General features: G+C 55.9%; 1 protein-coding gene across 1 annotated transcript; it reads left to right on the forward strand.

The window, feature by feature from the left end:
* The first annotated feature begins 11,541 nt into the window (after positions 1–11,541).
* Positions 11,542–26,840, forward strand: MEF2D (myocyte enhancer factor 2D). The gene is made up of 11 exons (XM_024748149.1): positions 11,542–12,152; positions 12,297–12,488; positions 13,102–13,305; positions 14,760–14,897; positions 15,946–16,156; positions 16,375–16,431; positions 18,077–18,267; positions 20,038–20,167; positions 24,102–24,312; positions 24,775–25,081; positions 25,411–26,840. The coding sequence occupies exons 2-11, from the start codon at positions 12,435–12,437 to the stop codon at positions 25,420–25,422; spliced, it is 1,515 nt and encodes a 504-aa protein (XP_024603917.1). The 5' UTR covers positions 11,542–12,152; positions 12,297–12,434; the 3' UTR covers positions 25,423–26,840.
* The last annotated feature ends 56 nt before the right edge of the window (positions 26,841–26,896 follow it).

Below are 26,896 nucleotides of genomic sequence, written 5' to 3' on the forward strand. Positions count from 1 at the left end.
GGCCTCAGCCAGGTGGGACCATATTTACTCATTTAAACTCACCCTCCCAGGAGGCTCCAGGCTCTAGGCCTGCTCACTGACCTTGGCTTGGTGCCTCTGGCTGGGTGCTCTGGCCACTCCCCCTAGGAGTTGGAGAGACCAGGGAAGCATATAGAGAAGGAACATTTTTTGCCCCCTGGTCATGAGCACTTTTACCCAAGGGCAGTACCCCACTCACCCTATTTTCCAATATACTTTGGAGACCAAAAACTAAAACTTTGGAGATCCCTGGGGATTGGAGAAAGGAAACTTCCATTTGTTGTGTCCCTGTGTGCCAAGCTCTGTGCTGGAAACATAGGAAGACTCATTTATTTTTCTCCACATTGTTTTTTGTAATTGAGGAGACTGAGTCAGAGATTTAAGTGACTTGCTCAAGCTTTCCCAGTTAGGAGGTGTTCAGGGCTTTTGTCTAAGGTTAAGGGAAGGATCCTGCCCTGCGGGAGGGGCAGTGGAAAAGGAGGCCCAGGGAGACCTGGGAAGAGGAGGAGGATACATTGGAGGGAAGAACGAACCCAGTAGGATTCCCTGGCAGGAGTGCAGAGGATTAGGGTCTGGTGGCAAGATGGGGGGGCGGGCGGGGGGACATGCTTTGGTTCCCTGAGGAGGTATTGTCTTCTGATTGAGTGCCATGGGAGGAAGCCCCCAAAGCAGGGGTATGTAGGCAGGACAAGTGACACTCAGAGACCCTTCCTGGGTACCAGTTAGTACCCCCTAAAGCTGCCATATGAGATGGATGAGGAGAGAGACTAGATCAGCAAAGACTTGAGCCACAAGAGTCCTGGGCTTGTGCAAAGGCAAGAGGCATGGCTGACTTGAGCCTCCCAGGCCCAGATATTAGGGAATCTGCCCTGGAAGGAATGTGCTGTTACTCCTGGGAGGGAGAACCTGCCTGCTCTCTGTCCAAGTTGTGCGGGGGAAGCGCTGTGCTCAGCAGTCAACCCTCCTCTGCCACTAATTCCTGGTGACCTTGGGCATGTGTCTGCACATTCTGAGTTGGTTTCCATTTCTGTGAAACAGAGATGCCTCCCCTGGAAAAGGAAGGAGGTTCCATGGGAAAACGTGTGGTACTCAACACAGAGTGGGTGCTTGGAAAGTGGCTGCATCCTTTCTTCCAGACATCAGCTCCAACCTGGCCCTGGACTTGCCTGCTAAGGCCGCGGTCCAGAAGGTGGGGTGGAGGCACGCAGTGTCCTGGGTAGGGACTTGATGTGAGGGGGACTTAGGAGGCCCTGAGAGGACCCTGGGACGGGCTTGGGAAGCTGAGCCCAGCTCTGCCCTCCACAACCAGCTGCCTCCTTGTCTCAGAACCTGCCCACTCCACATTTCACCTCAGAGTCTTACCAGATCCCTCTGGCTGAGTGCTTACTTATCGCTCATGATCTCCCTGCCCCCACCCCTGCCAGCAAATACTTGGGATTGAGGGTTGGGAGAACAAGGAATAAGAGAGAGCTCATCCTCAAATCTCAAGGGAAGACATACGGGGCGTGGGGTGTGGGGGGAGTGGGTGTGGATGGGGAGAGGAGGGTTGGTCTCTTTGTGGAGTCTTCCCACTCCAGTTGGATCGAGTAACACGGAGGCAAGGGGATGGAGCAGGTGACCTCAAACCTTTAAAGCATGCGTGTGTTAATGGTTGGGGGTAGACCAGGAGGAAGGGCTGATCTTGAAAGGGTTGCCTCAGGCCTCCCCAGGCACATCTCTCTTTGACCTCTGAGCCCCTTTTCTCCATCCCCCACAGCTGCCTGCCTCTCTGCTGACTCCCCTATGCATACCCCATGGCAGGCCTGTGGGGCCCAGGCTGACTGGGTGGGGACAGGTGTCCTGGCCCAGCTGTTCCCTTCTGTCTCCCCCACCTGTCAGCCCAGAGGGTGGGGAGCTGACAGGGAGCAGAGATGAGGAACCCCTTGGCCTCCTCACCTGCTCTCTGGGGTGGGGCCCTGGTTATAAAATGTAGCAGAGGGATTGAGAGTAGACAATAGGCAGGACTTCCCACTCAGAGGAAGGATAAATCCTGACCATAGGAATGGCAGAGAATGCTGAGTACATAGGGATCCTAGCTGTCAGAAATCAGAGGGGTCTTTGCACAATATCTTCTTGAAAGGGTGAGAGACTGGATATTGGTGAGGGGCATGGATCAAGTCTGGGGGCAAGTATTTGCCTAGGTGTGTGTAGGTACTCCCACCCCCCACCCCCCACCCCCGTGCTGCCTGCTAGTGTGGCGGGGTCGGAGCAGCTCCATCTGGCTGGGCATCTTAGCCTCACCTGGCACCTTTCCTGAAAGCAGCAAGCTAATCCTATAAGAGCTGCCTGGCTGGCCGCCTCAGCAGGCCCACGTAGCCGCACTGCACTGCCGGCCCTCCCTTGCCAGGGGCTTAGAGGACTGTCCTTCGAGTCAGAAGGAGATCCAGCTGCCACCCTGAGCGGCCCCTTTAAATCCCCGGTGGCTTCCCGAGGTCACGATGTCTCTAGGAGGATTTGCTTTCCGTGATTGGATTGGCCTCTTTGTGGGGGGCAGTGCTGTCTGCAATTGTAGGTGAACACTTTACATTCTCATCCTCCACCTTCCCTTCCATCGGAATTGGTGCTGTCCAGTCTGAGGGCCCAGGCCTCAGGCCTCCTCCCTTCTCTCCTTGCTCTCACGTTCCAGCAATCAGGACCTGGACCCCCTTCATCTGCTTCAGCTAAAGCAGCCTTGCCCCTGTTCTCTGGATGGGAAAGAAGGATCTTGCTGCTTTAAACAAGGGGACAGACCACTGCCCTGGAATACAGTGCCCTTCTGAGACTGTCTACTGCCTGTTTTTCTCCACTTTTTCCTCTTCAGCTTGTTCTTCCTTCGGCCAGGGACCCATGCTCCATAGTTTTCCCAAGCCCTCATTTCCATGGGCAGTCCCTCTCCTGATCTAACCACCAGCCCGCCTGCTGCAGTGGCAGGCAGCCCAGACCCAGCACTGGTGGCATTATGCTCACCCCAACGGCTCTCAAGCTGACCCGCCCCCAAGGCCCCAGCTGCCACTTTCACTTCTGTCTCCTGAGACCCCAGAGGGAAGTTGGGTGGGGAGGTGGAAGGTGACCCACTAACCGTCCCAACCGCCCCACCTCTCCTCAGCCGAGGCTTCGGATGGCCAGGGGCCCCTGTCCGCCACTCTCATCTAGATGAGTGGAATGGGCTTAGGTTGCAGGGGAAGGGTTGGCTGCAGTGGGAGGAATGGTGGTTAGATAGCAGGAAGGACTTCCCGGGATAGGAGGCCACTGCCTGCTTGGCTTCATTGTTTCAGAGGGTACAGCTAGAAGCATAGGTATTATAACTGGACAAACAGGTCATTTGACCTCTTCAAGGTAGGCAGGGCATTGGCTGTCTTCTAGCTCCCATTAGTTGGACTACAATGCTGGGGCCGCAGTGCCCTCCCAAGTGTTACCAGCTGTCCATGCTTAGTCAGGTAACTTCTAACAAAGCAGATTTTAGCCCCAGAGACTACTTTGAGTTCAAAGACTCAGCCTGGGAAGTCCTCTCTGTACTCTTACATCTATGTCGCCTGCTGTACTAGGCTATTTCCTCTCGTTTGGGGAGTGGAATTTAGAAGTGGGGATAGAGGTGATAGAGGGTCAGTCCGCTCATGTCCTAGTGCTGCCCCAGCCTTGGCACTAAAGAGAGGAATAGGGTTTTTCTCCTGAGGAACCCCCAGGCAGTTTTGGAGCCATCACACTTTACCCCATGAATCTTACCAAATTTCTCTAGCTGCAGTGCTTACTTGTTCCTCATAATTACACCTCCTCCCCTCAGATCCCTTCCTGGACAGGGGACCTGGACAAGAGTGGAGGACCCAGTTGGATTGAGAGCTCTATACAGTACCACTAGATCAATTCAGAAATGTTTTCTGCAGAAGAAGGATGAGACTGGAGACCTGAGGTGCCAAGAACTCCACGTGGGGTCCCTGACTGCCTAGGGATGCTGGGTGGGGGTGGCCCAGGTCCTAGAATGGGAAGTAGAACTTGATGGAATGAGGTCAGAGACACTATGCAAATCCCCATGCAAATGAGCAGTAGTGAGTCATTACTGATTGGCCTGCTGGGTGGAGCATGAGGCAAAGCTCAGGCTCAGGTTCCAGAGCTGGCCCCACTAATGACCGTGACAGCGACCTTGGGCCAGTCACTACTCTAACCAGAAGCAGGATCCCAGGCCCTGGGTCTGACAGGCACTCCAGGTGTGTGAGGGGAGTGGCTTGGCAGAACCCCTGCTGCCAGGGCCTGTGCGCCCTGCCTGGCGCCTGCCCTGGCTGACCATGAGCCTCTGTCAACCCTTGGCCATCTGTTGTGGAGGTTATCGTTCCGAAAGCACCTCCGTCTTCATCAGGCCTGTTCCTCCACTCTTCTGGCCTCCACATTGCCCTCCTCTCCTAAGCTGGAGGACAGGGGACCTAACTGGACCAACTCTTCTGTTATCTCTCCATGGAATCACACAGTCCTGACCTCCCTTCCTTTTGAGCCTCTATAAAGAGCATAGGAACAGAATGTCTAGGCTGGAAGGGCACTTGGGTACCTAGTCCACTCCACCTACCCATTGTACTGGCCAGTGGGGTGAACTCTGGCGGGGGCAATGCCTTATTCAAGTTCACACAGTGAGTTAGGGCCAGGGCAGGGACTAGAACCCAGGCACCCAGAATCCCTACCCATAGTCCCCGTATTTCCCTGGACTGTTCATTACCCTACCTCACCTACCCCTTTTCTACTAGGACTCAGTCTCCTGTTGCCCCCAGATTCTTCCTGAGGTCAGCAGGGTGGCTCTGGGAACTTGTGGGCGCAGGGTGGTTCCTAGGAGCTAGCCTAGAGGCCACCAGGGCAAGGCCAGAGCTGGGGTGGGAAGTGCTGGAGGTCGGGGGTGGGGTGGGGTGGCTGCTGCCTCTGTAGGGGGCCATACAGCCTCAGTGATGCTACAGGAAGGATGAGAGCTAGACTACAGGAAGGACAAGCTGGGGTGGGGAAGCAGTGGAGGCGGCTCGGGAGACAGACCCTCACTGGAGAGCCATCTCCTGGGCAGAGAACAGGCTGGCCCCATCCCAGGAGATTTGCCAAGGAGGAGAGGGCGGAAAGCCTAGGGTGGGGCGCGTGAGAGTTGTCCAGCGGAAACTGGAGGGAGGGCTCCTAGCCCTGCTCCCCACACTGGGTGCTCCTCTTGGCAAGTCGATTCCTGTCCCTTAAGCCCCTTAAGTGAAGGCTTCAGTGCCGACCTCCGCTTGTGTTCTTAGGGTGCCTGGGACCTGAGACCACCCCCGCCCCAGGTCCAGCTTTCTTGGACTGGCCCTCTCTCCCTCCCCACAGCCCAACAGTCCGCCCCCAGGTCCCTTGTCGGTGAGTTAAAATTAGCTCAGTGCCCAGACTAAAAATAGCCCCTGCCCAACCCTGAGGCTGTTGGGCTGGGGGAGGGGAGTCCCCGAGGGAGGGGAGGATGGTGGGAACCAGGGGTTTGGGGAGTGAGCCTGCCAAACAGAACTTTGAAGGGAGGAGGAGGATGGGGATGGGGACCTGCCTGTGCCTTTGAGAGCAGACCCTAGAAGAACTTCGGGGCGAATGAAAGGAGGCTGCCTTGTGGGAGGGGGAGCAGAGAGGGGGCAGAGAGAGTGGAGAACAGGGAGGAGCCAGGGAGCAGTGGGTGGGGAGCAGGCCGGGGTGTGAGAATTGGACTATGGGCGGTGGGGGAGAGGGGCAGTTTGAGACCCCAGCACTGCCTTTGCCCAGACTTCGAGGGGAGGGTGATGCCCCCCACTTCGGGGCTAGTACAGTGTTTGTGAAGGAAGGGCTGTCTGTGTAGATTCCAGAGGCTGCGAACCCCAGGGCTCTTTTGCCTGGGCCCCATCTCTTGGTGGTCACTGAGTTTACCTTCCCACCCATCTTCCAGAGCTCCTCAGCATGTGTCTCTGCGTAGAGGGCTGCGGTTCAGAGAGAGTGGCTTGGAAGGTTTGTGAGCCTTGGGGTGAGGCAGGAATGGAGGCAGTACCCCGGGCGTTTAGAGGGCCGCTGGGCCGTGTGCCCACCTCTGCCCACTCTCAGGGCCTGCTTGCCCTGGAGCCTGGACCTAGCCAGAGCCTCAAGAGCCAAGATGCTCCATCCCCGGCCAGGTCTGGGCTCAGTCCTGGCCCCTGAGGGCCTCCTTGCCTCTCCCTGCCCTGCCCTAGGTGGGCCCTGCCCTTCCCTTGTCTGTCTCTTGGCAGGACTGCAGGATTTCAGAGGACAGGGTTGGAGTCCTGTCGAGTTTCGCCCACGTGCTCGGCCTAGCATCAGCGTCATGCAAGCAGTTTCTTGTTCTCTACCTGCTTCTCTCTCAATCTCTGTCTCTGTCTAGTCTCCTGCCTCTCCCTCTCTCCTCTGGCCCTCTCCTTGTCCGCCTCTGCCCCTCACTCTGCCTTCCTCTTGGACTCTCTGCCACTTTTTCTCTGTCTCTTTTCCTGTGTCTGTGTGTCTGTCCCCCTCTGCCACCCCCCTCTGTGTCTGCCTCACCCACGTCTCCTCCCTCGTTAGTGAGCAGGCTGTTTGAGGCCGCCTGACTGTGGGGGTGACAGGTGGATTGGATTGTCACCCCCTCCCCCAGCGCCTGCTGCTTATTTCATGCCCTGCAGCCCAGCTACAGGGAAGGGGCGGGAGGAGGGATGACAGCTGTCTCCAGCACCTCCTGCCTTCCCCTCCAGTCCACAGCCCTGAGCAGCCTGGGAGGAAGGGATGAAGGGCCTGCTTAATGAGAGTTTCTCACTATGTGGAAGAGCAGGGTTTGAAGCCCGATACTCTGTGACGGGGGCTGCTCACTCAGCCTCTCTGGGCAGCTGCTCCATTTTGACTTGCGCTGGTATGGCAGCGCTGAAAGCAGATGCTCTGCAGTTCCTCTGAACCTCTGGGCCGCTGGGACAGAGGATGGATATGGGTGGAAGGGTGCAGGGCAGAAGCGGAGGTAGGTAGTCCCCTGACAACAGCAGGAGAGGGGAGGTGGAGGCTAGCCCCTGGAAGGCACTTCTCCTGCAGCTCCCCCAGGAAGGGCAGCCCTGCTGCAACTGCAGCTTCGGGAGGCTGCCCTGACCGCTCGCCCCAACTCCTCCCGCTGGCCCCAGGCCACCCTCACACAGGAACTGAGATAGCATCATTCTGAAACCCGAGAATGGTTTGAATATTGCTCAGGTACCAAGTGGTGTTACATTGGGGGAGGCAGGAGCCTGTTACTTCTCCCATGCCCCCTCCAAACGAGATCCCCTTTAGGGTACATTTTGTATGTTATTTGCACCTTATTTGCATGTCAGCACAACCCACGTGTTCCTATTGGGTCTGTAGCCCAGCTGAGGAAACCGGTTGTCCGTGGGGTCCTTCTGGGACCCCCACCGTTTCTGGTCCCCTCACTCAGCCTCTACTCCTTGTCAAGAGTGTTGTCAGATGAGCCTCCTGCCCTGTGTCCTGTCTCATTTGCAAAGGCTTCTCTGCAGCCACCCTTCTCCACAGACGGTGGGTCTGCGCCTGCCTCCCTGGGACTCAGCCCAGCTGCCATCCTCCTCCCTCTTTGCTCCTTCTGTCTCTGTTGGGGGAGGCCCTATCTCTGTCTGCTCCCACTTACTCCCCAGGAGGTCCACCCTGCCCAATCCTGTCCTGCCAGCACTACTCCGAGTAGGTGAATCAGAAGCAGAAGCGCTGGAGTCTTCGAGAGGGTACCTTTGGTGACAGAGATGCTGCCAGCCCAAGGAGTCACAGCTGTGGCCTGAGGTCAGGATTGGGTGGGCCCTGGGGCCGTCAGAGCAGGAAGGCCATCCTGGATAACCCCGTCTCCGTGGCAGCCCTAAGCCCTCCCAAGCCTTTGGCCTCCAGGAGAAGCAGCCAAAAGCCAGGTCATCTGGGAGGGCCTCCTAGAGGAGGAGTGGGCTGGAAAGGGGAAGAGGAATGGGGCCGGCCCAGGCGAAGAAGAAAAGGCTCACATCTGGATAACAGATGCCCAGGCCTCTGGCTCCTGGCAGTTGGTTAGGTAATTAGGAAGAGAGCTAATTAAGGAGGTCCAGGTGTTCATTAAAATCTCCCTAATTGGATAGGAGGGAAGCTTGGTCCAGATAGGCCTCCATACCTTGGATAGGGTCAGTTTAGGGTTCATTGTGCCCACCCAGGCCCCAGCCACCCCTTGTTCCAAAGTAAGGGCTGAGTTGTTGCCCTTACTGTTCTCGCCCCCAAGCTTTCCAAGACTGCAACAGTGTAGAGTGGATAGCAGAAGGGGAAAGAGATGAGTACAGACTGAGCCTGCTTTGTAGGAAGGTTCCTGGTTAGATAGGAGGAAGGACTGCCCGAGGTAGGGGCATCTCCTCCTCTGGCAGTGTTGGCACAGAGGTAGGAGTGGCAATGGGGAGGGCGCCATGGGAACATGGAATCATAAAAAGTGCTTTGGGCTACTGGGTATCGATGAGGCCTGGTCTTTTTAACCCTGACTTTGCTCTATCAGAGGATGCTCAGTGGGTCTCTGTGGCTTCCCTGTCTTCTCAGCCCTGATCCCTCTAGCATCCCAGCTCCCCCAGCATGAGGCGGGGGTGGGGGTGGTGGTGTAGGAGATCAGCCAGGGAGCTGGTTGCCAGGTGACAGTTGCCTAAGCAACCCAGTCCTCTCCATCTCCATGTACTCAGGGCTGCTCCTTAGAAGACTTTAGAGTCTCACCCTCTGTACCAACCAACCTGAGGGTAGGGAGGGTTGAGGACTGGAGTAGCAGGGGTAGTTGGAGGGTAGGTGGCGTCCAAACCGACAAGCTGCCGGCGCAGCTGGGAGGGGAAGAGTTCTGTCTCCTCAGAGGATAGAGTGGGAGGAGCTGGTCCTGCAACAGAAGTTAGCCCAGAAGAAGGACTTCTCACAGGGTCACAGCGATGAAACAATCCTTTCTTCCTTTCAACAGACATTTCCCAAGCTCCTCCTTACACGGGTTAGAGTGGTGAAGGATACAGATGTGGTTCCTGCCCTCATGAAGCTTCAGTCTCATAGGGGAGCCAGGCATTAAATAGAAGCACAGAATTGTAATTATTTACAATCACGATAAGTGCTAGAAAGAAAAGAACAAAATACTCTGAGAGTCAATAATCTTGGGGAGAACCAAAGGAATGAAGTTAGATGGTAGGAATGACTTCTCTGAGGATCGTGAGAGCAAAGAGAGGGATCTCTCCCAACTTCAGGGAAGAGACAGCATTGGCCAGAAACTGGTAGAGGTTACCTCTCAGCAAAAATTCGCTGATGAGCCAAAGGTGGCGAGAAGGAGATAGTAAAATGGGAGAAGGATGAAAGGTGGGTACTGGGAGCCAGAGGAGGGTGATGGTGGCTGCATTGACCAGTCTAGATTGGGGTTTTCAAGGCCAGGCCAGAGAATCCCATTTAAAAAGCCTTCTTCTTGAAAAATTTTTAAAAGCCCTCTTCTTAGCCCTCCCTTGCCCTCAGTGTGCCCTCCCCACCCCGTTCTCTGCCAAACCCGTACCACTGCAACTCTGGAAAATACAGCCTTTGGATTGCACTGGGAGGCGGGGCAGCCGAACTCCTCGGGCTGGAGCCTTTGCAGTGGTGTGTTTGGCAGAGATCGGGGTCACAGGCGAGGGATGGGGTGGCTGGAGCTAGTTCTGGGTCCAGATATCTGTTCAGCCAACTCAGGGTTGGCTGGGCTGGTGATGGTGATGTCCTAGGGCATGTGTGAGGGTGGACAGTAGGCGGCCCAAGGCCCATGGAGCACCTTGAGGATAAGGAGGAAGGGAAGAGGGTTTGAAGATTTCTCCCTGGGGAGAGAGAGGGAGGTGTGGAGGGTCCTTCTAGGGGTGGGGAGGGGGCTACATTGTTTTCTGAAGCTACCTGGACAGAGCAGAAGCTCTCTTTCCAGCTGGGCTAGGGAACGCCTGAGGGAAAGTCCTGATCATGGGAAAGGGTGGGGAGGGATATTCCTGGCTCCTCCCAAGGCCACAGATTCCCTGCCTTCCCTCTCTCCTTCCCTCTATGGCCAAGATGCCAAGGCTGAACTTTGGCATCTACTGTGGAACCTTGGGACCCACGGTTGAGTGAATATGTGAAGGCTAGAGAACCTCAGCAGCCACTGGAAATGGGGGCTGGGGAGTGGGTTCCTAATTACAGGTGTCTCTGTCGTCAAACACCCACCCTCTGCCCAGGTTGGTTGTGGGGAGGTGAGAGTCCACCTTCCTGGACTCTGTAGTGGGCCCTCTGGCAGGGACTCTGTGGAAGGGGAACTCTGGAAAGGAGGACTGGGCTTCTGTGGTCTGGGCTCCTTCCAGGACCCTATCAGAGTGGCTTTAGAAAGCGTGGGTCCCATGCCTACTGCCCCTTTCCACCATCTCCCACTATTCCATCTCTGGAATCACAGAGCCAGAAGGGCCCTGGGGTCATCTTGTGCCTCCATCCTGGGCCCTTCCAGTCCCCGGGGGCGCACCCAGCCTGTTTAGGTGCTACCCACACCTGAGAGCATGCACCTTGTCTGGCTCAGGCTGGGCTGCCATCCCTGTGCCTCCTTCCATCCTGTGGTACCTCACGCTGTACAGTGCAGGGCCTCCGTTTTCCTTCCTGGCCCTTTAATTGGAGTTCTTCGACCAGTGGGCCGTGATGGGTTTATAGGTGTACTGAAACAAGGATCCTTCCACCTGGTGCCTGTGTCCCCCTGGCTGCCAGCAGCCTCTTTCCTGTCTGGCACTGGTTCTATATTTTCTCTACATGCTTTGAGTTGAGCAAGGTTGGGAGGCAGTGCTCTTAGACTGAGCTTGGGTTCTAGGCATGCCCCACTCCTCTAGAGCAGGAGTTGGCAAACTGTGACGCATGGGCCAAATCTGGCCATGCCTGTTCTTATAAATCTAGTGTTATTGGGGGGCACAGCCACACTCGTTCTTTTAAATGTGTTGTCTACAGCTGCTTTCATGCTGCAATGGCAGAGTTGAGTAGTTACAACAGAGACGGTATGGCCTGCAAAACCTGAAATACTTACTATTTGGCTTCTTTTTTTTTTTAATATTTATTTACCTTTTTTTTTTTTTTTTTTGCTGCAATGGGTCTTAGTTGCGGCACGTGGGATCTTTCGTTGTGGCGCGTGGGCTCCAGAGCACGTGGGCTCTTCGTTGCGGCACACGGGCTCTCTAGTTGAGGTGCGTGAGCTCAGTAGTTGTGGCGCAAGGGCTTAGTTGCCCTGCGGCATGTGGGATCTTAGTTCCCCAACTAGGGATCAAACCCACGTACCCTGCATTGGAAGGCAGATTCTTTACCACTGGACCGCCAGGGAGGTCCCTATTTGGCTTTTCTTTTTTGTGTGTGTGGTACACGGGTCTCTCACTGTTGTGGCCTCTCCCGTTGTGGAGCACAGGCTCCGGACATGCAGGCTCAGCGGCCATGGCTCATGGGGCCCAGCCGCTCCGCGGCATGTGGGATCTTCCCGGACCGGGGCACGAACCCGTGTCCCCTGCATCGGCAGGCGGACTCCCAACCACTGCGCCACCAGGGAAGCCCCCTATTTGGCTTTTTAAAGAAAAAATTTACTGACCTCTGGTGTAGAGGGGTGGTTGGTTGGTTGGTTTGTTTATTTAAAGCAGCAGAATCCTTTCTTCAAAGCAGAAATTTAGGCCAAGGCCCACTGAGTAAAACAGATTGGTGTAGGGGAGCCCTGGTTAAAGGGAGATAGGGGTTCTGCAGCCCAAGCCCTACTTTGGGACTCCAGGCTCCAGGGTTCCATGAGTCTGGTATGAGGACCACTGCTCTAGACCTGCTCTGGTATGTTCTTGAGCCAGGGGTGCAGACACACTCCCATTCTGGCAGCAGGTACACTGGGCTAGCTGTTCACAGCCTCGGCGGGTGTTCACTCAGCACGTTCTCTGCACCGGGCTCCGTATGGGAACCACCGTCCTAGGCCAGCGGGGCAGCTGGCAAGCCCAGGTGTCTCTGCTCCTGGTGGGCTCTGGGGAGAAGTGAGGGGGTGGGACATTCTCTAAGACTCAGACCCTTAGGAGCCAGGGAGCTCCCTGATTGTGTGCTGTCTGACCTAGAACCTGAGGGCAGCAGTGATGGTGTGGAAGGATCCTGGAGCAGAGTCCTGGGCCCGGAGTGAATTCCGGCTTGTGCCTGGCTGTGGCATGCCATCACCTCAGGTCGCCACCATTTCCTTAGTTTGTGGATGGGGCTCAGATGCTGCCAGCCTCTCACAGGGGTGCTGTGAGGCTGGCCCGTGTGCCAAAGGAGCAGGCCTGAGGGTTGCCAGGGCTGACAGTCCTCTTGTGACCCTCCCCACCCAGGAGGCTGTGCAGAAGGTGTCCCGCAGACCATGAACTGAGTGCTGGTCCGAGACTGTTCATGAGCACAGTGTAAGGTGTGCCGAGACCCGCCACCCAGCTATCCCCTCCCCTCCCCGGCAGTGAAGATCCCCGGAAAAGATGGGGAGGAAAAAGATTCAGATCCAGCGAATCACCGATGAGCGGAACCGACAGGTGAGGGGATCCGGGAGCTTCGCGGAGTGGATGAGGGCAGGGAGCTGGCCTCTGCCTCCACTCCACTTCCAGACACTCCAAGAAGGCTTCCTGGAAGAAGGGGGCTCTGGAGTCTGTTATGGAAGGGCAAGGGCTGAGTTGGGAGAAGAGGAATCCCCACCTCCCTGCAGCTCTTAGGACCCTGTGTCCTGGAACCCCAAGACTTATCTGCTGCTGCAACCAGGCAGACCTGAGCCCCTACAATATGCAATATGCAAACCTCAGGCCGCACCCAGGCACTTGCCCTTTCCCAAGATGAATCCTTCCCCTCCTCCTACCCCAAGGGAAGAGGCTGGAAGCTCTTCTCTTCTCCCTCCCTAACCTGTTTATAGCCCCCAGCACAGAGGTGTGGAGTTCTGTCCATCTGAATGTCTGCTTTCAGTGAATTGGCCCTGGGCTGTGCCTTGGCCGTGTGTTGGCAGAGGGGCGCTGGCCTGTTCCTTGCCCAGACCAGGGGCTCCTGAGAACAGGGTTACCCTGAGGCAGGGGCTGGCGATGTCCAGCTTCCTGTAGGTGGGACTCCTGGGCAGACCTTGACTGAGCCAGACCTGGCCGCCCACACGCCCACCTACAGGTGACATTCACCAAGAGGAAGTTCGGGCTGATGAAGAAGGCGTACGAGCTGAGCGTGCTCTGTGACTGCGAGATCGCACTCATCATCTTCAACCACTCCAACAAGCTGTTCCAGTACGCCAGCACGGACATGGACAAGGTGCTGCTCAAGTACACGGAGTACAATGAGCCGCACGAGAGCCGCACCAACGCCGACATCATCGAGGTGGGCCCACGCACGCGGACCCCACCCCCGCCTGCGACTGCACACCACGTGCCCATGCAGCATGCACACTTGGACCTCCCCGTGCACACACACATGTACACGTGCCCCTTGAAGCCCCCTCACCTGTGCGCACACACATATAAACCCACATCCTCTTCTACAAACCCCGGGCCCGAGAAGGAAGGAGGGCAGTGAGGTAGATGTCAGATGGGGCTGCCCACCCAGCCCAGTTCCACTCCAGCCCTCTCTGAGCCGCTTTCTTCATGTCTGTCAGGCACAACATGACATCTCTGCTCTGTCTGCTCTCAAATTCTCTCTCTCTCTCTCTCTCTCTCTCTCTTTCCTTCCTTCTCCATCTTTTGATATGCTCCTGCATCTGACTCTTCCTTTCTCTGTCTCCCTCTTTGTTTCCATCTCTGCTGCTCTGTCTCTGTCCCTTTGTGGGTCCCTGTGGCTCTATTTTCTGTTTCAAAGAGAGCTGACATTGTAAACCATTAAAGGACGTGGGCTTTGGAATCCAGCTCTGGCCTTTACTGGCTGTGTGGCCTTGGGCAGGTGGTTTCGCTTCCCAGAGCCTTGGTGCCCACCTCCACGAAATGGGGCCAGTGCCTGCTTTGAAGGGTGTTGTGTGAATTGAATGAGACAGCCCAGTTCCTGCTTCTTACACTGGGGGTACGGGACCTGTGCTGATGAAGAAGGGTGCCTGGGAAGCCACAGGCCTGCCTTCCTGGAGCGAGACTTCCACTCCACAGATGTGGAAGAAATTCTTTTATTTTTATATTAGAGAAAACAGATTTACTGTAGACTAGAATGTGAAATTCACATTCATTTTCAAGACAAAACAAGCATCTGTGAAGATGTTTTGAGCATGGAGAGGTCAGCTTTGGGGTCTCCTCCACACCACCAGGTGTGCATCCCCTCCTTTGTGTGGGTGCATGGGAGAAGCTGTGGCCTTTGCTCGAGGACAGTGTACAAGGTGGTACATGGTAGGAACTCAGTAAATGCAAAGAAATGTTTTGTCTTTCTCCCTCTTATTCTTCTGCCTCTCTGTCTCCATTTCGATTTCTTTTTCCCCTTCTTCTTTTAAGCAGAGCCCAGGAATTGAGCCGGGCCAAAGACAGCCCTGACTGCCTTGCGCTGGAGAGCGCTCTGTGCCTTCTGGCTGGGGCTCACCTAAGGGTAGACAGGGTACCAGCCCCTCAGCTCATCCCCCAGAAACCCCCCACCCCACCTGTCACCTTGGAAGCACATGTCCCTGTGCTGGCTGCAGTCCCTGGGTTAGGCCCACCTTCCACGTGACCCTGTATTCTGACGCCTCCCCCACCAACCACACAGTCACACAGTGCCCTAGTAGGAGAGTCTTAGGGAAGGGCTGGAAGGAACGCCAGGGAGGCGGGGGCTGGTCGGGGCTGGGAGGACCCTCACCCCTGCTGACGGTAGTGGTGCGGTTACAGACCCTGAGGAAGAAGGGCTTCAACGGCTGCGACAGCCCGGAGCCCGACGGGGAGGACTCGCTGGAACAGAGCCCCCTGCTGGAGGACAAGTACCGGCGCGCCAGCGAGGAGCTCGACGGGCTCTTCCGGCGCTATGGGGTGAGCCCCACTCACTCTCTCTCTGTTGGCCCCCCCTTCCGGCCCCTTCCCCCCCAGGCGCTGCACAAGAAGCACAGGGAATGTGAGAGCCCTGAGGTGGACGAGGTGTTTGCCCTGACCCCCCAGACGGAGGAGAAATATAAAAAGATAGACGAGGAGTTTGATAAAATGATGCAGAGTTATAGACTGGCCGTGAGTAGTCGCATGGAGGAGAGCCTCCCTGTGGTGCATGGTGTGGCTTCGCGCCCCGCCCCGGCCCTCGGCTGCCTCTGATGGATGTTCTGCTCTGAGCCATGCTGGGGCTATTGGTGACCACTGAGGAACCTCTGACGTTGGTCGTGATAAACCCGTGACCCTTGCTGAGACTCATCTTGGATGGAGCATAAGCCGGGAGAGGCCTGGAGTGTCCCCTCACCAGCAAGAAGTGTGTAGATGACCTGAGATCCTTAGATGACAGGAAAGTAGAGAATGTGCTCTCTGCCCAGATTTGTTCTGGGGAGAGGCCCCTTTGGGCCTGCTCTGACACCCCCAGCCCAAGATACTCAATAGCACTGTCAAGGGGAGGCAGAGACTCCTGCTGAAGGGGAAGGCAGTGAGGTGGGTGAACGCCCTCTGCAGCAGGCAGACGGATGAGAGGCGACAAAGTGAGGTGACGCCCCGACCCACGCGCTCATCCTTAACAGCTGTGTGTGTGAGTTTGGGTCTGTACTCAGGGCCTCTAACCTGCTCTCTGTGTGTCCTGCCTGGCTGAGGACTAACCCACCTCCGTTAGGGGGGTTCCAGGTGTCCCCGGGTCTCTCTGCAGTGAGCAGAGCCTTCTTCTCATTCTCTGGGCCAGAGCTGGATCCCAAAGCACTCCAACCAGCATACTTCCTTGGTGGGAGTGGCAGGCATGACTCCAGGGGGTTCCAGAGCAGAGAGATGGAGCTCCTGGCCCAAGGACCCACAGCCCAGAGGCTAGAGGAACCCTGGCCTGCCCTCCCAGGCAAAGTGAGTCCAGGGTAAGGGATCACCCTGGCCTGACCCTGCCTCTCCATCTTCTGTCTAGTCAGCTGTCCCGGCCCCCAACTTTGCCATGCCCGTCACGGTGCCCGTGTCCAATCAGAGCTCACTGCAGTTCAGCAATCCCAGCGGCTCCCTGGTCACCCCTTCCCTGGTGACGTCATCCCTCACGGACCCACGGCTCCTGTCCCCCCAGCAGCCAGCACTACAGAGGAACAGTGTGTCTCCCGGCCTGCCCCAGCGGCCAGCCAGCGCAGGTAAGTGATCTGATAGGTGGGTAGGTGACGTGGCAGTGAGGTGTGGTGAGACTTTGGGATTCCATTTTCCACGGTGACTATTTCCCTTCACCCACCACAGCACTCTCCCACGTATGTGGTTCCAGAGGGAAGGGAGTGTGACTCCCAGTGAGTCCAGTTCCCAGGACTCACTCTGGAAGAGGCTGTGCTGTCGGCTTATGGTTCTCTTTTTCCTCCAGGGGCCATGCTGGGGGGAGACCTCAACAGTGCTAACGGAGCCTGCCCCAGCCCTGTCGGTGAGTAAAGCTGCCCTTCTGTCTGGGGGAAGGCCAGGGTCTGCCTGCTCGGTGGCCTCAGGTGTTCCAGGGACCGAGAGTGGCCTAGATTAGGGGAGAGGAAGATCCCAGGGCCTGAGCTGGTTGTAGTATCTGAGGATTTTTAAGCCCCTGGATTTTTTTGTCTGTAGCAGTGATTGGTGTGGATGATTGGCAGAGATGTAGGCTCAGGGAATTCTGGGAAAACTCTGAGAACTGACCAACATTTCTAGTTGGAAGAGAGGTTCCAGATTTTTCCAGTTCATTTGGGGGGTGGCGTCTGGTTGGGATCTGGAAGATACAAATATCTGACATTGGCGACCGATAAGAGGCACAGACTCACACGCACTTACACACGTACGGACACTTTCTCACTCTTATGGAAATATCCAGACATTAGATGTGCACTTGTAAGCACACGTCTATGAACCACAGAAGAAAGGCTGCTCGCCCCATGCCACCCCGCCCCCCCAGCAGCTGACAGCCCCTCCTGCCCTGTGCCGTTGTCCGGCTGGTGACTGTGACTTCGAATGTCACCATTGACGTCACCCCAACATTCCTGCCATTCCCGGAGTGATCCGGGAATTGGGATGGAGGCAGCCACACACTTCCAGGGAAGCAGTGTGCTCTCAGGGCAGAGGGCAAGGTGATACTTCTGACGTTGGTCACCGCCACATCTCTGGGTTTTAGAGTTCCCCAGCTTGGCCCCAGGAGCCATGTACTACCTCCTTGGCAGCAGTTGTGTACGGGGGCAGGAAATGGGGGGAATGGGTGAATACCCCTCCCTCTCCAAGGAAATGTCCAGTGAAGTGCCTGCAGACCTTAAGGGAACGGTGATGCTTCTAGGCCCTCGAGCGCAACACGTAGAAAGTGGTTGTGTGGCCCTGGAGAAGTCATCACACCTCTCCGAACCAGCGGTTGGCAGGTGTTTCCTCGTCTGTAAATAGGGCTAATGATACATGTCCTGTCCGTCTTGCAGGGTTAGTGTGAGGATTAAATACGATGATCCGTGTGTGAAGGCCCTGTGTTGGTTATGGAGTGTGGAACAAATGTAAAAGATGGTTATTCTGCTTGTTATTACCAGTCTAATTTTGGTGGCAGCTATGTCATCAGTCCCCCAGTTCCAGTAACACCAGCCCTGCAAATGAATGGCTCGTCTTTTTCCCAGAGCTACAGGCATCTTGTCACGTGCTTATCCAAATCACAGCATCCCGAGCTCAAGGCAAGGGGAGCAGTCTGAGTGGTTGATTTGCCCTTGTGACCGGGATCCACACTGAGTCTCAACTTCCAGGCTGCCACCCTTCTCCAACCTGCGTCATTATGGGCCCAGCTGGGGGCAGGTGCTGGACGTCCTGTCGTTGGAGACCAGCTCCTACTACCCAGTCCCATCACATGTAGCTTAGAGGCAGGGGGATGAACCCGATGATTGAGGAGTAAGGAGTGTTCTCCCCTTACTCCCAAGACCAGGGTGGTTTTAGGGGAAAATGAGAGAACTTAGTAGCCACTCAAAGTTTGAACATGGCTTTGAGAAGTTCTGGGTGACAGGAGTATTGGTTTGGGAGCAGTTAACAGGGCTAAGTGGTGGGTCCACGTTTTTCCTTTTACCCTCATCTCTTCACCTTTCCAGGGAATGGCTACGTCAGCGCCCGGGCTTCCCCTGGCCTCCTCCCCATGGCCAACGGCAACAGCCTAAACAAGGTCATCCCTGCCAAGTCTCCGCCCCCACCCACCCACAGCGCCCAGCTTGGAGCCCCCAGCCGCAAGCCTGACCTGAGGGTCATCACTTCCCAGGGAGGAAAGGGGTTAATGCATCATTTGGTGAGTGGGGTGTCTGGACCGAGGGCCAGGGGCTGGGGAATGGGAGAGTGGGGAGCAGTAGGGTGGGAGGACAGAGCTGACCTCTAGCAGGAGAGAGAACCAGCAGTTAGGACTTCCCTAGAGAGATCGTGGAATCGTGGCTTTTTATGAGCTCTTCCTTCCCAAAGGGCCTTCCAAGAGGTTGGAGCACAGAAGTACCAGTCTCAAGGGCAGTAAAAAGGGACAGGAGGTGGGAGACAAGGTTCCCTGATGATAATAGGAGGGTGATCAGAGGGATGAGGATTAGGCTGTGAGGGTTTCCTAACTGGTGGGCATTGGGATATAGCATCTTCTGGAAATCAGGACAGTGAAGAGCTCTGCCCTCCTAGGTTGGAGAGCCATCCTGCTCCGATGCAAAGAGGTAGACGGCATGGCTGTGGGGGCAGGGGCGTGAGGGGAGGGCAGGGGCCAGAGACTGAACCATCCCCTTGGTTTTATTTCTGCTCCCAGACTGAGGACCATTTAGATCTGGTAAGTGAGGCTATGAGATGTTTGCTGTGGCTTTAAATTCTGGGTTAGCCCATTGCTCTGCGGTCCCCCAGCATGGAGTATGTGTGTACCTTTGTCCTTTGGCCTGTGTGTGTAGTGTGTGGTGTTTGTTTATCTGGTTATTTGCCAAGAGCTATGCTTAGTGCCAAGTGGGATGCAGAGATGAACGGGGTGGGGGCGAGGAGTTCAATGCATGTGTGTGTACCTGAGTGTCCGTGGATGTTTTCGTGGGATGTTGCATTCATGCAGACACACCTGTGTGTGTGTGTGTGTGTGTGTGTGTGTGTGTGTGTGTGTGCGCGCGCGCACGCATGCACGTGCACCAGTGGAGTGGGCCTGCCTCAGGCCTCAGAGGTCCCATCTCAGTGTATCCCTGGGTGCCTGGATTAGGCCCTTGCGCTTGCCCTCTGACTCTATTCATGCCCACCCAGGACAGGGACCTCCTTCGGAGGGATGCCAGCTGGACAGGAAAATCGGTTTTCTAGGGAAAGCTGAGGCCCAAGGCAAGGCCAGAGGTGTCCTTGGTCAGGGGCTTCCCTGCTTCCCTCTCTCCTGGTGCTCCCTCCTGCACGCAGCCCGTCTTACAGGCACTCAGAGGCATACGCAGCACTCTTCCTCTGTCACACATATACACGCTTACATCCTCACACTCAGCCAGGAGTGGGGCGGGGGCTCCTCCCTCCCGAACTCCCTGACGGGAGGCCAGAGAGGCTGGAAAAGGCAGGCAGGCTTTGGCGGCCAACACGGCGGCAGTTACGGCCCCAGCGCGGAGTTGGAATAAACAAGTGACTCAGCGGCAGATGGAGCTGACAGCCCCACACACGTGTGTGCGTACACGGAGGCACACGCCACGCCAGGCCCTGCATTCCTCTCACAGATGCCAGCACACTTCTACCAGGGCGTGTGCTGCAGTGTGACAGATGGAGGGTAGACTCTAGGGGGACTAACCAGGAGAAGAATGGAGACAGGGCCCATGGCTGGTGTTGGGGCCCCAGGACCAGCATATGTACTTTCCTTTTCGCATGTGTGTAGGCGTCAGTGAATCTGTGTGTGCATGTCTCTCTCCATGGATCGCAGTGTCTCTGTGAATGCACCAGTGTTTGTGTGTCTGCGATGTCTTCATGCTGAGGCATTCCTCCTGGGCCTTGAGATTCAGGGACCCCAGCTTGTCCTTGGAATGGGGGCCCTGGATAAAGCAGCCCTCCCATTTGCCACCTCTTGACAGACTCTTTTCTCCTGCAGAACAATGCCCAGCGCCTTGGGGTCTCCCAGTCTACCCACTCGCTCACCACCCCAGTGGTTTCCGTGGCAACACCGAGTTTACTCAGCCAGGGCCTCCCCTTCTCTTCCATGCCCACCGCCTACAACACAGGTGAGTGTTCATGTGACATGTAGCTGTGTGCACTTGGCCTTGGGGCACAGGAGGGACCAGAGAAGGAACACAAGGTATTCTCCGGGGGATGCCCCCATCTGAGGAGGGCCATTGATTTGGGGTAGCCCCTACCTAATTAAGGTTGCCAGATTTAGCAAATAGTAACATCGGATGCCATTCACATGGTGATGGTGTTATTGGAACTGTCTCAAAGACATACTTGTGCAAAAATTATTCATTCTTTTGTCTGAAAATCAAATTTAAGTGGGTATGAGTATCCCTTATTTTTAAATAGGACCTAATGGAGAGGGAAAGCCCTGTCCTTGGGGAGCTCTCTTCTGAGGTGGGTTGAGCAGCTGGGTGACTCGGGCTGACCAGGGTCGGGGAGTGGGGAGGGGAGCATGCCGAGTTCAGCAAGGCTTCCTGGAGGAGAAGAATGAAGGAATGAGAGAGAGAGACAGGGAGGCTGAGGAGACCCGAGAGGAAGCATGGTCAGGAAGATTTATCCAGCTTCCTGGGAAAGCCAAGTCGGGACTCCAGGGCGGGCCGGAGGAGGAAGAAGGGGGTCTCTCACCCTGATGTTGGCTTGGTGGAATGATGAGGGGGAAAGGGGGGAGGAGGAGGTCTGATGAAAGTGGGGGAGGGGATCTGAAGGTGAAGAGTCACTTGGAGACATGGGAGAGACCTCTGGGTAGAAAAATTCAGAAAGGACACCCAGTGCTTGGGCCGTCCTGGGTCCCCAGGGCTGTCCTGGCCTCTGTCACCCACTCACACCCTCCCAGGAACAGTCTGTGACATTTTCAGCCATCCTTGCCTGCATTCCAAGCTGCTGTGTCAGGAAGGACTTCCCAGTACGGAAATGCCTTGTCACCTTGTTTCAGAGCATCGATGTGGCTGGGAACCTGGTCTGTTTCTCCCACTGAAGAGGCTTTTGATGTTCCCCAGCTTTTCTCACCTGTGAATGGCTTGCATCAGGGCTGTTCTGTGGTGAGATCAGACTAGACCAAAAGACCCCTAAACTTCTACCCACTCCCCAAGCCCACATTCCAGAGTTGAACCATGCTAGGTAGGTCCCAGACACCAGTACAGATACCCACAAAATCCCACCTCTTCCCTGTGTGTAAAAATCTAGAACCCAACCCTGTGTGTGGGAAAGCCCTTCGGGGCAGGTAAGAGAGCTGGAGGAACTGCCTCGTGTTGAGAGGCCAGACCCTGGCATGTGGGTCTGTGTCCAGATTTTATCACCTGGGTGTCTTGTGAAGTCCCTCGTCCCTTGTGTATGCTCCCATGTGTGTACCCACTCCCAAGTTATCATGTCCTTGGGCAGCTTCAGAGAGGACTGCTTCAGATGGCCGCACCTTCAGGGGCCAGTAGGAGTTCTCATCTGTGAGTTGTGGGTGGACAGGAGGTCTCTGAGGCCCTTCTAGCCCTACCAACGGGGGCGGTTGGTAGAGGGCAGCACAGGCCACTTTTCAGGAGCTGCTGTTTATTTGGGAATCCCACGGTGGTGGTTTCCTGCCATCTTCTCAGGTCCTCCACCAGTCTCTGTGAAGCAGGAGGCAGGTTAGTGGGTGTCAGTGAACCTGCGACAGGCGCTCAGCAAGGCCAGACTTTAGACTCTATTTGTCAGTCTGGTGTGAAAGCAGATTCTGACCCTGGGCCTGCCGTTGGAGCCCTGCTGGGAAGTGTTTGGGCTTTCTCACATCCTCTCAGAAACCAAGGGCTCCAGTTCCTCTTGCAGGAGTAGTTAAGCAGACCTCGGTTTAAACAGCAGGTGTTTTCAGGTGACCCTACGTATATAAACAAATCCCCAATGAACACATTGCTTTAGTTGTTCACTATTTACAGTGCCTGGCCCCAGTCCAAGTTCCGGCTGGGGGTGATCTGCCTGTGGTAATATCATGGATAAGGGACGCACCTGGCCCCTTGTTGACACTGGCTGCAGAGGTCTGGCTTGGTCGCTCTAGGAGGAGACCAAGGGGCCTGCTGGGGAGCCAGATCTCCAGGTAGACAGGGCTGGAGTGTGGTGGGAAAGTGCAAGACTGGGGTTTGAGTCCCTACCATTTACTGGCTGGGGGACAATGGGCAACACTGCACTGTTCGGGGTTGGTTTCCTTGTTTGTAAAATGAATGTTGTAAATAGTTGGTCCTAGGGGCCCCTGTCTGCCCTTGGTCTGCTTTTTAAATGTAAGCGTCTCAAAACTCCTGGCTAATTAACATTGTCATGAGACCAGAGGCAAGAGTGGACCATCTATAGAGTGAGATTTAAAGGTAATAAAAGAAGCCTGGGGTCGTGTCTTAGCTCTGCCATTGGCTTTCTCTGTGACCTGGGGAGAGTTCCTCAAACTTGAGGCTGCAGTCACCTCATTTGTAAATTAATAATAACAGCAGGTAACTCTTTTGATTATTTATCATGTGCCAGACACTGTTCTACATACTTCGTGTGTGTTAACGAGCTCAGTCCTCATAGCAGCTGAGTGATGCAGGCAGGATTATTGCCTCCAGTTTATGGACAGACTGAGTAACTCGCCGAAGATCGCATGGACTGTAAGTGGAGGTGGCTAGGAAGTTTGACCCCATCGCTCATGCCCTTCACCTTACCGTTCTGTTGCACAGATAATCCTGTCTTCCCTGCGTAAAGACAGAGGGCTGGAGCAGATGGCCCCTCAAGTAGGAGCACGTGGTGTAGCATTGGGAAGACTGGCGGGTGTGCCCTCCTCATCACGCTGCGGTGCAGTCAGCCTGTGTTCCTCAGGGAAGGCATTTTCTAGAGTGTCCCAAACAGGCTGCGGCGTGAAACAGAACAGAGCTGCGTAAATCGTGAAACATTTCATGGTTCTGTTTGTTCAGTGCAAACATCACAGTTTCTTCATTAAGACAGAAATTTTGAAAACAACGAGTGCCACCTCATGGGGAAATCCGCCAGAACCTTGGCCGGTTGTACCGCAGGCCTGTTTCGCTCACAGCCCCTCTGCTCTTGTAGGCCCTTCTGGGCGGCAGATGTGCGTCCTCTGTGTTTGTGGGCACAGCAGCCCGAACGCTTGCTGCTGCCTATTCCTACCTGCTTTATGTGTTGACAGTCTTCAGGAGACTCAGGGACTTTGAGGAAGGTGGAATGGTAGTTACAGCCATTTGCTTCAGATGCGCCATTCACCTAGCATTTCCCACCACTCCCCTCTAATCTCAGAAAGGCTCTTGAAGCCTTGGCAGTTGAAGAGATGACAATTAGACATATATTAGACCTTTCCTACCTACCTTTTTTCCCCTTCTTTTTTATTGTTTTAAATTTATTTATTTATATTTTTTATTTTGCCTGCTTTGGGTCTTCGCTGCCGCGCGCGGGCTTTCTCTAGTTGTGGTGAGCAGGGGCTACTCTTCGTTGCGGTGCACGGGCTTCTCATTGCGGTGGCCTCTCTTGTTGTGGAGCACGGACTCTAGGCGCGCGGGCTTCAGTAGTTGTGGCGCGTGGGCTCAGTAGTTGGGGCGCGTGGGCTCAGTAGTTGTGGCACACGGGCTTAGCTGCTCTGCAGCATGTGGGATCTTCCCGGAGCAGGGCTGGAACCTGTGTCCCCTGCCTTGGCAGGCGGATTCTTAACCACTGTGCCACCAGGGAAGTCCCTCGCCTTCTTTTTTAAAATTGACATTTAAAAGTGATACCTACACACGGTTAAAAAAAAAAAAAAAAGTTAAACACTATTTTAAAAAACCACCTCTCTTTGCATCCTGTTAAAAAGCAGCACCTTGTGGTTATCAAGATTTGCGTTTCTTTGAGTGCCATCTTCACTGAATTTGTACGGGCTTAGTTGATTATTCACACCTGTCGTTAACAACTCCCCCCACCCTGATAATCCTGGAGGCGGCTCCCCCATGGGAGCCTCGGTCCTCTCTCCCACTGCAAGAAGCTCACCCACACTTTCTTCCCCACCCCATGCAGATTACCAGTTGACCAGTGCAGAGCTCTCCTCCTTACCGGCCTTCAGTTCGCCTGGGGGGCTGTCGCTAGGCAGTGTCACCGCCTGGCAGCAGCCGCCGCAGCCGCAGCAGCCGCCGCAGCCGCAGCAGCCGCAGCCCCAGCCTCCCCAGCAGCCCCAGCCGCCACCTCAGCAGCAGCCCCACCTGGTCCCCGTGTCCCTCAGCAACCTAATGTGAGTCCCACCAGTGTTGGGGAAGGGGGAGCTGAGGGGTGGGAAGAGGAGGGGCCTCTTGAGAGCTGAGATCCCTCTGAGGTTGTCTGTCATCAGTGGACAGCACGTAAGCCACTAAGTGGCAGCCCTGGAGTCCCCTGTCAAGGCCCGGGAGAGCCATCCTGAGCCTTTCCCCCAGCCAGCCCGGGCTTGGGGTGGGGTGCGGGGCCCTCCTGGCTCTGCAGAAGATGACATGGGATGGAAAGACAACTCACGTGACTTCTTTTCCTTCTTTTCCCTTCACTTGGCCCTCTCTCTCCTGCTGCCTCTGTCTCCATCCACTTGCCTCACCCCACCCCCAACCCCCATCCTCTCACTTTCTGTCCTCTCTCACTCCCTGTCGTGTGACCTCCCATCACTTTTTCTGTCCCTCACCTCCTCTATTTCTGTCCCCTGTACTCCATGCCCACTGCCTGTCTCCAGCCCTGGCAGCCCCTTGCCCCATGTGGGTGCTGCCCTCACGGTCACCACCCACCCCCACATCAGCATCAAGTCGGAACCAGTGTCCCCAAGCCGTGAGCGCAGCCCTGCGCCTCCCCCTCCAGCTGTGTTTCCGGCTACCCGCCCTGAGCCTGGCGACAGTCTCAGCAGCCCGGCTGGGGCCTCCTATGAGACGGGGGACCGGGATGATGGACGGGGAGACTTCGGGCCCACACTGGGCCTGCTGCGCCCAGCCCCAGAGCCTGAGGCTGAGGGCTCAGCTGTGAAGAGGATGCGGCTCGATACTTGGGTACTGTAGCATCGCCCCTCCGGTCTGTCGTTGTCTGCTGCACCCAGGGACTGGCCCATATGCCCCCAGCCTGTCTCATCTCCCACCTAAAAGGTGGCCAGCCAGCCCTTCCATCAGCCCTTATGGGGCAGCACGGACACCCTTTCACCCCCGCCAAAGGCCCATCTCCCCTCCCTCCAGCATCAGTCCTTCTGCTCGATGACTTCCTCCCCTCAGAGCTGGCCCTGCCACTAGAATCCTGGCCCTACTGGGAGAGGGGCGTGGGGGGCACGTACCCCATAGCCTGGGCCACGCCCTCACACCCCCTTCTCCATCTCCTCTTTTCACAGACATTAAAGTGACGGTTCCCACTCCCCTCCTCTCCGCCTCCCTGATGAAGAGTTGACAATCTCACCGCCCACCCCTCCCTGTCCTGGGCTCCTCCCGCTCGACCCCCACTTCCTTTCTTGTGCTCCGTGTCCTGTTGACGGTTACATTTGTGTATAATTATTATATTATTATTATTATTATTATATTTTTTTTAATTTGGATTCTCGCTTTGGAGAGGGGGATGCTCCCATCCCCTCTTTCTGCACCCCCCCACCAGTTTCACTGGCTGGGGGGCTCTTTTTTGGGGGAAGGGGGGGACACTTTGCACGTTGTACACATATGCTGCAGGAGGGGGTGGGGGGCCCGATAGGCCTTGGGAAAGGACAGGTGCCGAGCCCTGCATGCGGGGCCCTCCCACCCCATCCCCCAGACAGAGGGAAATAACCAAAAACTACCAAACAACAAAAACCCCTTACAATAGACTGAAACCCCAAAGTCGGCCTCATGGGTGGTTTTGTGTTTCAGGGGGAAAGTGAGGCAGAGGTTCTGAAGAAGGTCTCTGCTTCTCAGCTGTTCCTATGGCCACAGGCACATGGGGCAGAATACCCAAGCCTGGGCCCCAGAGGCCCCTGCACACACACCACACACTCTCAACTGATTCTCATGTGATCTGCACCTCCAAGGTGTGCGGGTGCTGGCCGAGGTTTGGGGCTGGGAAGGCTGCCTGGGAATCGAGGCTGGAGGGAAGGGGCTTGAGGTGGGGCCCCTATGAAGCACAGTTGGAGAGAAAGACAGAGAGCCATGAGGAGAGGGCTGAGGAGGGGCAGAAGGGCTGGGGCAGGGAGTGAATTGGGGGCCCCCTCCCTTCCCCAGCACTTTCTCTAAGATACACAGTGCAATAGCTCCCCAGCCCCGTAAAGCTGGCCACAAAGCGCAGGGAGAACTGGGGAGAGTGAAGTGGCTCAGCAGGAGGTGGCCTCAGGCACCCCGGGGTGCCTGAGGACTGGAAACCCTTGCATCCAGGGACTAGCGTGAGTGAGGGGACTTGCTCTTCCTTGCACGTACACATCCCCAGAGGAGTGGACATTGGGGTGGTGTGTGAGGGTGGGAGAGGGGATGGAGGAGGTCCGCAAAAGGCCTGCCTCCCTTCTTTCCTCCTGGCCCCTCTCCCCAGCCCTCCTCCCAGCTCCTTCCGCTCCTGACCCCACCTCCCTGCTCTTGGCGCCCTCATTGTCTCGCTACCTCCTGTCCCACCACCCCCAGGCAGCATCCCACCTTCTGTCTTGGCTACTGTAATTGTAAATAGCAACCTTTGGAAAACGTTAGCAGTGTAACAGTCCAGGAAACTGTTTTTTTTTTGTTGTTGTTGTATTGATATGAAATGAGATTCTATTTTTGTCAAAGTATATTGTAATAATAATGACTCAAACGGCCCGTACTGTACAGACGAGATTCTTCTGCTGTTGTTCTTGCTCCCCTCCCCTCCCCCCCCCCAAGTCCACCCTC

The sequence above is a fragment of the Neophocaena asiaeorientalis genome, unplaced genomic scaffold (genome assembly GCF_003031525.2).
Source record: "Neophocaena asiaeorientalis asiaeorientalis breed wild unplaced genomic scaffold, Neophocaena_asiaeorientalis_V1.1 scaffold76, whole genome shotgun sequence".
In the NCBI taxonomy this organism is placed as follows: Eukaryota; Metazoa; Chordata; class Mammalia; order Artiodactyla; family Phocoenidae; genus Neophocaena; species Neophocaena asiaeorientalis.

Coding starts and splice junctions, on each gene's coding strand:
- MEF2D (XM_024748149.1), top strand. CDS start 12,435: ATGGGGAGGAAAAAGATTCAGATCCAGCGAATCACCGATGAGCGGAAC. Junction 16,157..16,374: donor CCAGCGGCCAGCCAGCGCAG/GTAAGTGATCTG, acceptor TTTTTCCTCCAG/GGGCCATGCTGGGGGGAGAC. Junction 16,432..18,076: donor AGCCTGCCCCAGCCCTGTCG/GTGAGTAAAGCT, acceptor TCACCTTTCCAG/GGAATGGCTACGTCAGCGCC.